At 38.5% G+C, this 14,106-nt stretch overlaps 1 protein-coding gene and 1 long non-coding RNA gene across 2 annotated transcripts in view; both read left to right on the top strand.

The window, feature by feature from the left end:
- Positions 1-14,106, top strand: part of EVA1A (eva-1 homolog A, regulator of programmed cell death) — a 118,659-nt gene that overhangs the window by 21,514 nt on the left and 83,039 nt on the right. The window contains exon 2 of the mRNA XM_053459977.1: positions 10,470-10,684. Within this exon, the coding sequence (XP_053315952.1) occupies positions 10,470-10,684 (215 nt within the window). The remainder of the gene's footprint in view (positions 1-10,469; positions 10,685-14,106) is intronic.
- Positions 5,821-6,207, top strand: LOC128483704 (uncharacterized). The gene is made up of 2 exons (XR_008351095.1): positions 5,821-5,868; positions 5,902-6,207. It is a non-coding gene; the product is annotated as an uncharacterized LOC128483704 (long non-coding RNA).

A 14,106-nucleotide genomic window follows, 5' to 3' on the forward strand; every position in this document is an offset into this window, starting at 1 on the left:
TCCGCCCACATTCTGATCACTCCCCGCATTCTGGTTTTAACCCACACAAAGCCACTCATCCAGAACAGGGAGATCTCCGGGAAGTGGCAGAACTAGAATATTCATTTCCCATTTTCTTCCCCCACCCTTTAGCAGACACAGTCCCTCCTTGGGATCCAGATTCTTCTAACCCTCTTTTGGGGAGCCCAGAATGTTTGCTGAGTGTATCATTGTTTTTTTTTTAAATACCTATTTGGGGTCTTACCATTCATTAGAATATATATTCAAATAGAAAAAAATATCATTCATTAAAATATATTCAAATTCTTTTTTTAATATATAATTAAAGAACTTTTAGAGGGGTAGTTTTTGAATGAAACTAATAGTATGGAATACAAAGATAAAAAATCAGATGCATTTTTTCCGATCCACATAACACAATCTGTACTTTGGAAGTGAGCAGTGTCTGGATGTGACCTCCAGGGAAATAATGGTTACGATTATCTACCAAGGAACTAAGCGGCATTGAGGTGGCTCTTTAGGTAAGGTGGGTGGGTGGCCACACCTCTGATCCTATTCATGTCCATTGCAAGCCCCGCCCTTTCTCACCTCTTTCCACACCTCCCAACACAGGTGTCACGCTATGGACTCCTTAAAAGTTGGTGGATATGCTGTGGCATAACCATAAGGCATGCTGGGAACCTGAATCAAATAGGCATACCTGAGAGCTCTCCGGGTGAAGCGCCAGGTCTCTGGGTCAGTACGAGGTTGGCCCTTCCTAGTGTATAGTGAAGTCAAGAAGCTGATACACAATTCTCCCGTCAACCTGTTCTTTTTATTTAGAAATAAAAACTCTATATGAGTGACAGAAAACAAGTGGTATAGACATACTCAAATATACCATATATATATATATATATATATATATATATACATATACCATATATATATATATATATATATATATTGTACATCCACGCATAAATTGCATGTATCTCTGTAACGTCAACATTTAGGCCCTGTGATCACACGCGTAAATGTAGCTTGAGCAGCAGTAATGGGGAACCCCATTTTGTTAGCGTTTAGAACCTCCCACTTCTATCCTTGCTTAGATGTTTTTCTCCCTAAAACCTAAAAATTAAAATAAATTGCTACGCTAAGCAAACTGTAGCAGACCAATCATTTCATTCTTTACTCTGGAGGATTAATAACATAAAAAACAACACAAAAACTTTTTTTATGGCAATAACCAGTGCTTTTGTATCACATGACAATTAACTGTTCCCTGCTCATTTCTATACAGGACAACATTTGGAGAAATGTTCATCGAGGGTAGTAAAATTACCATTAAAGAGGCTGTCCCACCAGCGTGTTATCTTTGTAATAATGATCTGAAGAGGAGACCACCGAGGTCTCGACAGTTTATGTAACTTTACATCCTTTTCTATGTTGACTCAATAAGTACCAACTTTGACTGAAGACTCGATTTTCTATGCTGCTATGGCAGCATGCGTTTTTCTTATTAATAATGCTCACCTGTAGTTATTTTAAGTTTTAAAATCCGGTTTAGTGCTTTTTTTCCCACCTTTCATAAGGTGTCAATCACCTGCTGCACTTTAAAAACCTTAAGTATATCCTTGTCAGACGTGGCCGGCCGCTGGGAACGCTTCCCTTGTAGAAACAGACACACGGCAGACCACCTGCTGCTTGGGGTAATCTCATTTAAATCCTCATGAATGGAAACATCTGCTTAGAGCAAAATCCCCGCTACATACTTGCAGTAACTTCAAAGAACAAGCAGCGACTCGGCTAAATCTCTCGCTATAATCCATTTGACTTCTACTAAAACTAGCCCTGGTGGAAGGAAGTTTTGCATGTTGTCTTGTTTACATAGTCGGCTAAGCTGATGGGTCACATGAAGTCATTATTTACTTAAACTGAACTTCAGGCTTTCGCTCTGCCCTCCTTCTGCAAAAAGACAGCATTCGGCATCCCTACTTCTGAGGACTCCAACCTTGATGGAGCAGCTGTAGACATACAAGGGCTTATTAATGCGATGCCATTAAATGAGCTCCAAGACTTGTTGGATCAGATGTTAAGCAACATCACTTCTGGAAGCACTGAAAGACAAACCATGTGACCAGTGGTGTATTTATTTCGGGGCGCTGGCCTAGAGCTGACCCATTATGGTTGATCCGGCGCTTTAGAACGCGGCCATCTGCTGGAGACACAAGGCCAAACGCTACAAAAATGGAACCCAGTCTTGATTTCGATGGAGCAGTGATTCTTAAGAAGCACAGGCACTGGCGAGGATCATAGGCACCCCCATTAGCCTGCCCAACCTCAATAAATTAACAAGTTCTCGGAAAACCAATGAACCATAGGCATCACGTTACGAAAGAATTTTCAGGGCAATGGCTTTCATGCCCTTGCTGGAGGGGTTAAAATCATGACCCCCCCTGTGCTTAGCGTTTTCCATTAAATATTAATAAAAAAAATAACTTTTAGTTCATTATTTAATAATAATCTGCATTGTTTAAGGTGAAGCGTCCCATCACCTATTTAAAGGGCTTACATACCAGCCGGAAGTGCGAATGAATGATTCTAGATCCGCAGACAGAATTCTAATCTGCCTCTTTAGGGCTGGGGCACGGATCGACTGAGACGGTGGAAATGATATATCACAAGGTTATTGGAGCTACAGACATGTAGACACCCCCCATCTACCAATCCATACGGCATAAGGTTTCCCAATGCTTACTAATTGAAAGGAAGTTAACTGTTCCACTTGAACAAGCACAACACATAGAGGATATTATATAACATGTAATGTTCCTATATTCTGTTTCCTAGTTGTTAGAAAGTTCTCACTCCCAAAATGAGTAGTGTATTTATGAAATTTCTAAAAACTGCAAAATAAATGAATAAAATGCTAATAATAAACTAGCATATTTTCACCAAATAATCAAAATATCATTTTTAGACATTAGGGAAGCCCAAAAAAAAATTACACAATTTCTTTGTAAAATAAAATTACTTTTGAAAAACTAATCCATAAAAAAAAAAATAATAATAAAAAAAAAAAATATATATATATATATATATATATATATATATAAAAGTTAGATTTTATTTTATATATTTTATAAAATATATATATATATATATATATATATATATATATATATATAAAATATTTATATATATATATATATATATATATGCGTAAGAAGCACTAAATGTATGGGAACATATCATTGTGGAAAATGTAATATTTTCAGAAATCTGTTAATAATATTTGTATTTACAATGGTGGAAAAGGCAAAACGTTTATTCACATTAAGATGAGATATTGCTGCTTAGAAGACAAGGGAAAAGGTTAACACCGGGTGATGAAATATCATTCACTGCTCTATATATCATATTCAAGTGTCGCTCCATAATGCAGGCTAATCTTTCAACTCACATACAATGGGTTACAGACAGACTGGTTATAGAACGAGCCTCACCTTTGAAGTATTGAAGTGAGTCTTTGAGCATCAGATTGATACTTGCAAGACTTGACAAGGAAGAGTTGTCTTTAGCATGTTCTCAAATGCCAGCAGAGCATGAGCACTTTCACCCGGGAAAAGTTTTAGAGGAGTATTTGTTAGATCCTAAATTTGAATGAATGTGTTAGATGGTGAAAATGTTGACGGAACGCAAGAGTAACCCCAAAGATTTCGAGCCGTCCTCTACCATGGGCACTTCTTTTAAGTTGAGTTCAGTAGCACTAGGACTCTACCCACTGGCAGATGAGACAAGAAACCATAAGGGAGAAGTCATGTCTGATCTCGGATGGATTTCTTAAATTGGCACCTATATAGACAAAGGACAACACCCAATTCATGGTGAGCTTTGTTGAGACTCTTATCTCGCCACCTTTGCTACGTCTTATGAAAGGTCAACCATGGTTAGTTTCTCTTGCAAGATGGGACAAGTTGGATGTACATAAAGTATATAGAACTTTGTAAGCTTTCTATAAAGATTTAGTTATCCCGTATGAAAGGCCAACTGAACAGGAATATTTCCAGGGTTGGAGTGCAATAATTCGCAGTGTAATTAAATATTAGTTTAATTAAAGAATGAGTAGGCTACCAAAAGATCTCCTTCTTCTGGAGTGAAACGGCTTCATGAAGGGGCAGGGGGTGGGCAATGGCCAAACACCTGCCTGGAGAAAGAAGAATCTCATGATCTGGAGGCCTGGGACTTCACCCGGAGAGTTCCCAAGTATGATATTATTGCACCGGGTCATGGCAAGAAGAGACAAGACATCACAACAGGAATATTTTAAGTAACAATGTTGTCAGTTTACCCCTCAAATACCTAAAATAGACCTCACCTGTAATGTGTCTTCAGATAACATTCTATTGGGGAATTCTGTGTATTTTCTGCTGTCGTTCTAGAGGGCTGCGTTTATAACCTTTGTCAAGACGTCACAAATGAGTGCGTAATTGAGGCAGGTGAGACGTTCTTAAAGTAATATTGACTCTGTAATGGAAGAAGATGACCACGTGTGCCTCTGTTGACATTAGCTGCATGTGGGTGTATAAAGCCTTGCAGATGAAAAGAATGGCATCATTTATTATGCGTTTCACCTGCCTACGGCTCTGGGACAAATATTTTGCCTTCAGCTGATCAAATATGCTTTATTGATGATCTAAAGCACCGTCATTTCCTGCTCCTCCGTGCATTCGGGTTTTTTTTTGTAAGTATCGTTCATTCAGATTGAGCTTTCTGTCATCATTTCCTTGAGGAATCTTTTGGTTGTCCGGTTTGGAGGTGATGTACTCAAATGTTTGTCTTTTCAAGAGTGCTAGATTTGCAGGTAGACCATTGTTCTGCCGTGTAACTGGCCCTCGGGTATACGCTTCCTTAATGTTACTTACTGTGCTTGTCAGTACTACAAACATTGGAAGGTATATCTACTGCCTTCTTTGTGAAATACAGCGTTGCCATCAGTTTTCAGTCTTTCATCCTCTAACTCATCAGCTCCCTGGTTCTTTGTCTCCTTTTTCTTCGAATGTTTCCCATTTGGAATCCCTTGATATATTCACGTTTCTATAATATCTCCCCTCTCCATTCTCTCTTCTAATGTGTACATATCATACCGACTTTCCACGCTTTTTCAGGCACCGTCCTGCCAAGCAGTTTCTCATTGCCTCGACAGCACCCTGAGCTGTGAAATAGACCTAGCTCTGTCCCACATGGCCCCGCTACTAGCTCTGACTTTGGACACATGAAAAGTTGGGGGCTCAAACATAATGTTGAGTCTTTCCTGGTAGGTTTTGTTAGTAAAGCCATGTGCCATGTAACCCCTTCTTTGAACTCTCTCTAACTTATATATATATATGACCTTCTGGAGAGACAGTCACCTTATTCTAAATGAGATGTCATCATTAATCATTAATTAATATGTCCTTTTTCTCCCTATCCATCCTAATATCCTACTGGCTTTCCTCTGTGCTCCACTCCATTGTCCGCTCACCTTTAAATAAGCTGAAACGATACCGGTCTGGCACATAGCCATACCCCATAACCCAAACCCCAGCCCATTCCTCTTATTTTCTTAGGTTATTTGTCATGTTTATGTATATTTTTGACAAGAGCCTCCACCATAGAAGTTGATTACGTTGAGACTCCATTTTTTGTTGTTGTATAAAACAGATGGAACTGTTGGAACCCGATAATTAGTGGATGTATTAAAGTCTGGTTACCACATGGCTTATGTGTGCCCGTCAGCTAGCAATCTGTCGGTGACTTGGATGTTTTAGCCGTTAGGGTATCTTACGCTGCTGGTATCGATGCAGTAGCATCACCTGGTTCACACGTGGAAGAAAAGGTTTGCTGGTTTTACGTTTCTGAAGGCAAACCCAGCAGAAGAGATACCAGGATAATGGAACCCATTTACTGGGGGGAAGAGTGACAGGTTCTACAGAGAAAATCGCCCGTAATCATATATTTATTTTAAAGATGAAGTTACAAAAGCCTGAAGTAAATGTCTGGGCTTCCTATTCTCCTTCTTCCTTCACTTTCGCCAGGATGAACTCTAAATGTTCCTCAACAAAGTGAAAATACTACACAAAACCTGGCCATCTTATTCAACCAGATGAAATCAAATAGCCTTTCTGTCTGATTCGAGAACAATAAATATTCCCAGACACCAAGGGCTTTAAACCTAAAAAGAAATTCTGTTCTTGCCTTTTCTCTGTATAATAAGAATTACTGGGGTTTTCTCTCCGAAATTTTAAAACGTCACCACGGTTTATTAAGTGAATTTACATGGTTTGGCTAAAATACTTTAAATTTATTAAATATATCTGTTTATTAGAAGATGATATTGATAGAGGCTCCTGTTTTACTGCAAAACGGGCACCGCGCAGGGTCACTAATAACTAATTTAATATAAACTTCTTACGATGTATTGGTTAATCTCCACAATGGCAGAGCTCTCCATACGACAGGCTTCTCTAGGAGTCCCCATGTCTGTTGATTGTTGTCTCGATCCTCTAGGCCCCTAGGCATATGCATACACATGAATCAAATCTGTCTCCGCTGCTCGTTCAACCCGTCATCAACTTCTCATAGATGATAGCTGCCACACTAGTAAGACACTTTGCAGCCACCTGATGGCTACAAGATTATTATTATTTATTGTTTTATATAGCGCCATCAAATTCCGTAGCGCTGTACAATGGGTACAAGATCTATTAAAACGGCAGGTGACCTCAGTCTTCAGGGGCCCTAAGAATGTCTGGCACTGCCAAAAGGTGCGATATCCGATCAGTGCATTCATGTCATAGATCTATTTTTTTTTCTTGACATCATATCTTGGAAGTATTTCCAACTAGACTCTTGGATAAAACATGTATGGTCCTGGATTGACCAGCAGGGGGCGCTGGAGCAGATCCATTCACGGAGTCCTTCTCGGATGTGATCTGCCGCTGGCCTAACAGTGAAAGAAATGAAAAAGTAATTAGTTATCATTCTTAGAATACAGTATCAAGTTAACATAAGTAACTGAGCTTTTCTTAATCTTCTGAATATATGAATGAATGACGGGGGGGGGGTCCTAGTCTTATCTGCAGGAAGCTCCCGTGAAATACCATAGTACAATTGTGTCTTTTATAAAAGAAATAAAAGCATGTCGCGTTTTCCAAAAAAACTTCTGTTTCTTATAATTTCATTTTGCAGTCTTTAAAAATATAAAGTTGGGGGGGGTGGGTATGTATCCGCTAATAACTTCTATGGAAATGGTTTTTAAGAAAAAGGAGGCAGGGGTTGCTCATGTAGTAAAAAGAAAGACAATACCTATATTAATATTCTTTAATAAATGATTAATAAAGAACATCTAGTATTTATGTTAGGATCCCTTTAAGAGTATTCTGCTTTTATGTTCATATTAATATCTTTTACCAGAACTTTTGAAATATACAGTGTCCATGTTCTCTGATCCAATAACTAAAATTAATAATTTAAAACTACTTATAATTTATATTTCTCATTGCCAATTGGTGTATTTTTTTGAGAATTATAATCATGATAGCCGAGATTGGCCGCAGTCTGTGGCAGAGACAGCATTAACCAATCAATTTTCCATGTCCTGAACTTCCCTTTAAATCTCCTCCCCCCAGCCTTACAATGGCTGCCTGAACCAATCACAATTATCAGCAACTTCACAACAGGGGAGAGATAACTTAATGATTAGAAATAATATTTCCCAGAATGTAAGCTCATTTGAACAGGGACCTTGTCACAGATTTGTGTCTGTAAGTCCAAATTGCTATCTGATGCTTTTCTTGGTATGTCATGTTTATGATATGACATCATGGTAAGGTTAGGAAGGGACTGAGGAATAGGATGGCGCTATATAAATCATGGCATTATGACATCATGGTAAGGTTAGGAAGGGACTGAGGATTATGATGGCGCAATATAAATCATGGCATTATGACATCATGGTAAAGTTAGGAAGGGACTGCGGAATATGATGGCGCTATATAAATCATGGCATTATGACATCACGGTAAGGTTAGGAAGGGACTGAGGAATATGATGGCGCTATATAAATCATGGCATTATGACATCACGGTAAAGTTAGGAAGGGACTGAGGAATATGATGGCGCTATAAAAATCATGGCATTATGACATCATGGTAAAGTTAGAAAGGGACTGCGGAATATGATGGCGCTATATAAATCATGGCATTATGACATCATGGTAAAGTTAGAAAGGGACTGCGGAATATGATGGCGCTATATAAATCATGGCATTATGACATCATGGTAAGGTTAGGAAGGGACTGAGGAATATGATGGCGCTATATAAATCATGGCATTATGACATCACGGTAAGGTTAGGAAGGGACTGAGGAATATGATGGAGCTATATAAATCATGGCATTATGACATCATGGTAAAGTTACATGAAGACAACTTTACTTATACAGAAGACAAGTATTTTAAGCCTGGTCGGCAGATGCAGAGACCGCTTTCTTTTGGTAGAATGTAATCTGCCCCGGAGTTATTTTTTTGGCAATTATTTTAGATTATATCCATATGTTTTTTTATAAAAACCGAGATTATAAAAACAAACTAACTGTCAGAGAAAATGACACATTAAACAAAGACCACTACTCTTCAAATTCAAACAGACAGAGTCCGCATTACCTTATTGTAATTATTTAATGTTATAATTATAGTTACTTAAAAAGAATAATGTAGACTTTTTTCAAACCTACGGATGGTAAGTAATTTATGTGTAAGCTTGAGTTCTCAATCAATAAAACACAGAGTTTTATACAGTAAATATGTAATTTATGCTTTGTATAGTAATATTAAATTGGGATATTCTATTTAGGTTAGTTTTTAGCTGTTTAGTTGCAAATAAAGCTTATTACATAGCTATATGGGTGAAAAAAGACATTCATCATGTTCACCTCCTTGGCTCTCTTGTGCCTAGAGGGATACCAACCGTACCCCTCTGACGAGGCCAGTGAAGGCTGAAACGTATGTCTGGGGTTGTTGGTTGTCTCGCGCTGGGGAAATTTGCCTTACAGTTCAGCTCTGGACTGTCTTCGGGGAAGGATCAGACTGATATGTAGATTTTTTTCCTCTGTAATGGCACAAGAGACCTAAAACTTGAGATGCTCCTATGTGGGGACGCACCGTCTATGAAGCGGCGGCCAACCATAGCAATCACGCAATCAGCGTCCTAGTAGCGAGGGATTGTACAGGCATACGGCTCTGAATCCAGAACAACAACTCAGGAAGAACAAGAAGCTTAGATGAGCCGAATGGTTCTTGTCCCCCATGAAATTCTCTGTCTCTCTGTTTCTCATGCATTAAAAAAAGGAAACTTTAATTCAATTTTGTCCCAAGAGGAATCAGATTTCTTTCCATGGGTCAGCATGAACTCAAGGTTGCCTAACAAGAAATCTGTTTTTCTCTAACTTTAAAGGATGACCGGAATATACTTGTATATAGTAAATATATCTCCACATCCCCTATAAGCAGCCGTTCTATGTATACATAATAATAATTGTTTTCCTTTGCCAAATGCATCATTTTACTTTTTTCTATGTTAAAATGCATCTTCCATTTTACTGTCTCGGCTCCCATTGTAAATCCAACTTCACTGAGATTCCATCAGTTTCTGATTTAATTAGGTTACACAGTTCTGTGTCCCCACAAGATATTACTTTCAGTGCCCTACTCTGTATCATTAATAAATAAATGAAACGGGAAGACGGATGCCACTCAACCCACAGTAACCCTCCGTATTCCGTCTTTCAACTAATTCTCTGTCCGTGTACAAATGATATATATCCCAATGCTATGTGTTTTCATTTACACATTATTGTACAGCGCTACAGAATTTGATGGCGCTATATAAAATAATAAATAATAATTGATATGGTCTTTTTTGGTTTCATTCTCTTCTGATAGATCTTCAAGCTAATTTGCAATGAAGACTTTAAATGTGTGAGATTTAACATATGGTAACATTTTTTTTGAAAATCTTTTTTATTGAGTTTTAAGAGAAGAGAATTCTAAAAAAATAAAAAAAATAAAAAACGGAAGTCATTGCATTTACCTTTTTCCGTTGATAAAAGCCAGATGTGCGGGCGTTAGATAAAGAGGGGGTAACCTACATTAGCAGCAGCTGTTATACTAGTGAGCGGCGGGTTCTTGTTACCAAATAACGTTTCCTTTTAGCATGCTGATAACTTTTGAACCAATATGCCTACATTTAAGAAAAAAAAAATTATGAAATTGTTTTAAAAAGAGTCTGTTTTTTTTTTCCAGGGGTACTTTAACTTTAACTTAAAGAAGTAATACGCCTACAGAGTCTTTGCTTAGTCATATCAATACTAATCTGGGTTAGGATGGGCTTTCAAGAATATCATCCTTCCTTTATCAAGTATTTTTTTTTTGTTTGTTTATTGTAGGTTATATTTCCAGAATTTTGAGGAATTATACAGTACGTGCTTGTGATGGAGAGTATGCGTCGCTGAAATGTCCGCACAGAACCACGATCAGTATTCAGTCGTCGTTTTACGGACGGAATGTACCCAGCCATCAGATGTGCCCAACGCGGAATTTCCAATCATTCGCCGCGTTTCTCAGAGAAGATGTGTCCTGCTCTACTGCCGCATCACTTCAGGTACAACATATATAACCTTTACTAAAGCATATGGGGGGAAAAGGCTGAACTATGTTTACGTTAGTAGCTGTGATTTACTTATGAGCCTACACAGAGTCTATTGAGGTCATGCTGACCTGCTTCAGTTGTTATGATCTGTGTGTGTCCGCATGAGAATGATCGCTGTGCATGCACTAAAAAACATACTTCTAAGCTTGGGAACTTTCCGAGATGCTGGCTTGGAAGTCTCTTCTTCCTCCTCCATATGGGAGCCTAGAGGGTGCAGAGCTGGGTCTGAGAAGTTGGGGCTTCCTTCGAGGAGAACTATGTTTGGGATGTGGAAAAGTTGGAACAATGGACAAACTATGGCCTAATGTCATTTAACACAACCACGTAAACTAGCGCAACGCTGCTTCTGACGTGAGTAATTCTAACATTGACTATTTGACCTGACAGCAAGTTAAACCTGGTGAGGCTCTTTTGGTGGCACCAAACTTTTCTTGGGGGAATTGCCCAGTTGCCCCCCATCCCAGATCCCATCGATGGAACTCGGTGAGAAATGTACAGAACCAAGCTGGTAATGGGAAGAGTTAAATACGACTCTTCTCCAACTATTTGGTTGACCATACTGGATTCGTTCTTTATGATGGTGCCGAGGAAGTCCTGTTCACCTGTTGAGGTCCATCTTTCCATAAGACAGAGACATAGGATGGCACGATAAGAATGTAGTGTGTTTATCTAGAAGATTGGGCTAAGATAACCGAGTTTGAACACACACAGGGAACGTTTACAGATTCCCAAAACATTCTATTATGTAAAAACTATATATTTTTTCACAATATTTTTAAAAAGCTGTAACGGTGCTGTCCTTCTTCTACAAAAAAAAAAAAATGTAATGGGTTCTTTGGCATGTTTAGCAGATCTGTCATTTTATAAGAAGCTTTTTTCAGTTTCTATGGCAACAAACCTGCCAGTCACACGGCAGTTAGGTGTTCCCGGCAGAAATAAAATAAATAAAAAGGAGGCAAAAGTTAACATAATTTAACCCCTTAAGGACCGGGCTCATTTTTCGTTTTCTACCCTGTGGGACCGAGGCTGTTTTGACACTTTTGTGGTGCTTGTGTTCAGGTGTAATTTTCTCCTCACCCATTTAGTGTACCCACATAAGTTATATATTGTTTTTTTTCAGGACAAGATGGGCTTTCTTCAGATACCATTTTGATCGTATCATCTTATTTACTATAAAAAAATAAAAAAACATGGTGAAAAATTGAAAAAAAAGACATTTTATGACTTTTATTTGAAAAATCTTTTACTCACCTAAAAAAGCAAGTAAAAAAACTAGCTAAATAGATTCTACTACTTGTCCTGAGTTTAGAGATACCCAATGTTTTTAGTTTTTTTTGCTGTTTTTTCTAAGTTATAGGGCAATAAGTACAAGCAGCGTTTTATGATTTCCAAACCTTTTTTAACAAATCTGGTCAGTCTGCCTCCATCTCCTCTTTGGAATATCTTTGAAGCCGGTTAACTCAATTTAACCCATTCAAACCATATATTTTTGAAAACTAGACACCCCAGGGTATTCCAAATGCTGTTATTTTAACCCTTTCCATGCACCAATTATACAACTACACTTTGTCAAACTTTGTAATAGTAATTTTTTTTATTTTTTTTTCCACACAAATTGTAATTTAGTTATAAATATACAGGTCCTGGTATATGTCACTATCAAACAACACCCCAATGTGTGTTCAGGAACATCTCCTGAGTACAGCGATACCCCACATGCATAGGTTTGTCAGATTGTTTGGCTGGTAAAAGGCTACTTTTGGGGCATGCGTAATTCAGGTGGTCATTTGGTCATTCTGCCTCCATCTCCTCTTTGGAATATCTTTGAAGCCGGTTAACTCAATTTAACCCATTCAAACCATATATTTTGGAAAACTAGACACCCCAGGGTATTCCGAATGCTGTTATTTTAACCCTTTCCATGCACCAATTAGAGAACTACACTTTGTCAAACTTTGTAATAGTAATTTTTTTCACACAAATTGTACTTTAGTTATAGATATACAGGTTCTGGTATATGCCACTGTCAAACAACCCCCCAATATGTGTTCAGGAACATCTCCTGAGTGCAGTGATACCCGACATGCATGGGTTTGTCGGGTTGTTTCAGATTTAAAATGCCACATTTGGGAAGTGCGCTTTTTTTCTCCATTTTGGTCAGTCTGTACCTATGCCCTATCTGTGAGCTAGGCTACTCCAATTTACCCCATCAGCCATTTTTTTTATATATTAGACACCCCTTGGGTATTTGAAGTGCTTTTATTTTAACTCTTTGAGATTTTTGAGAAATTTTAGCACTTGCTCAAAATAATAAACTTTATTTTTTTATTTTTTTTATTTTTTTAATACTTTTTTAATATTTTTTTTACACATTTTGCTGGTACTGGATGGTTCATCTAGTGACATCACTGCATAATTATTTTTAAATGTTAGCACATTTTTTTTTTTTTCCATTTTTTTTTTTTTTTTTTTTTGAATATTTTACTAATCACATAGTGATTAGAAAGCTGGGCTCCATTGACTTGCATGGTTGAATGCAGTACCTGTATTCAACCAGCAAGTGGAGCCAGTTCTCTAGAGGGTCTGGAGACCATCTAGCAAACTTTTTCTTGTTTGTTTTTTTTACAGAGCGGCGGCCATCTTACTTGATGGCGAAGATCACCGGCAGCTGCGGCAGTGACCGCTCTCCGGAGCGGTCACAGCCCACCTAAAGGTAAGTTTTTGGTGTCGCTGGATGCCTCCTGATCGAGGCATTCCAGCGACACCATTTAAGTTTAGGAGGCGATCGTTGATCGCCTCCTAAACGCTTTTAAAACGGGCGTCCGCCGCCATACAATGTATGGCGGCTGTTGACGCCCCGGGGAGGGGCCAGACATGGCCCCCGATGCCGATCTCGGCCTTAATGAATGCCTCGACATCGAGGCATTGCAGCAAGGCCGTTTAAGCGAAGAAAGTGATCCTTGATCACTTTCTAAGCTTATTTAACTTTTTGACGGTTCAGGACCGTCAAAGGTCATTTAGTGACCTTCTTGTCATGACGGTCCAGAACCGGCAAAGGTCGCGTAGGGGTTAAAAAAAATAAATCTGGGAAAGGTTTGTGTATTCAGGTCCATCTAGTACACTTGTTTTTCCTGCTGTAAAGACTCAGATCTTAATCAGTCGTTGGTCTCGTCTTCAGGATTGAGCAGCCATATGCCTATACCATGCATGCTTAAATCCCCTCACTGTATTAACCTCTACCACCTCTGCTGGGAGGCTATTCCACTTATCTACCACTTTCTCAGTAAATGAAAACTTCCTTGCATTACAGCTCAGCCTCAGACCCTCAGGTTCTTGTATCAATATCTTGTATTTTCACTCACAATCTGCTCACC

The sequence above is a fragment of the Spea bombifrons genome, chromosome 3, assembly GCF_027358695.1.
Source record: "Spea bombifrons isolate aSpeBom1 chromosome 3, aSpeBom1.2.pri, whole genome shotgun sequence".
NCBI lineage: Eukaryota > Metazoa > Chordata > Amphibia > Anura > Pelobatidae > Spea > Spea bombifrons.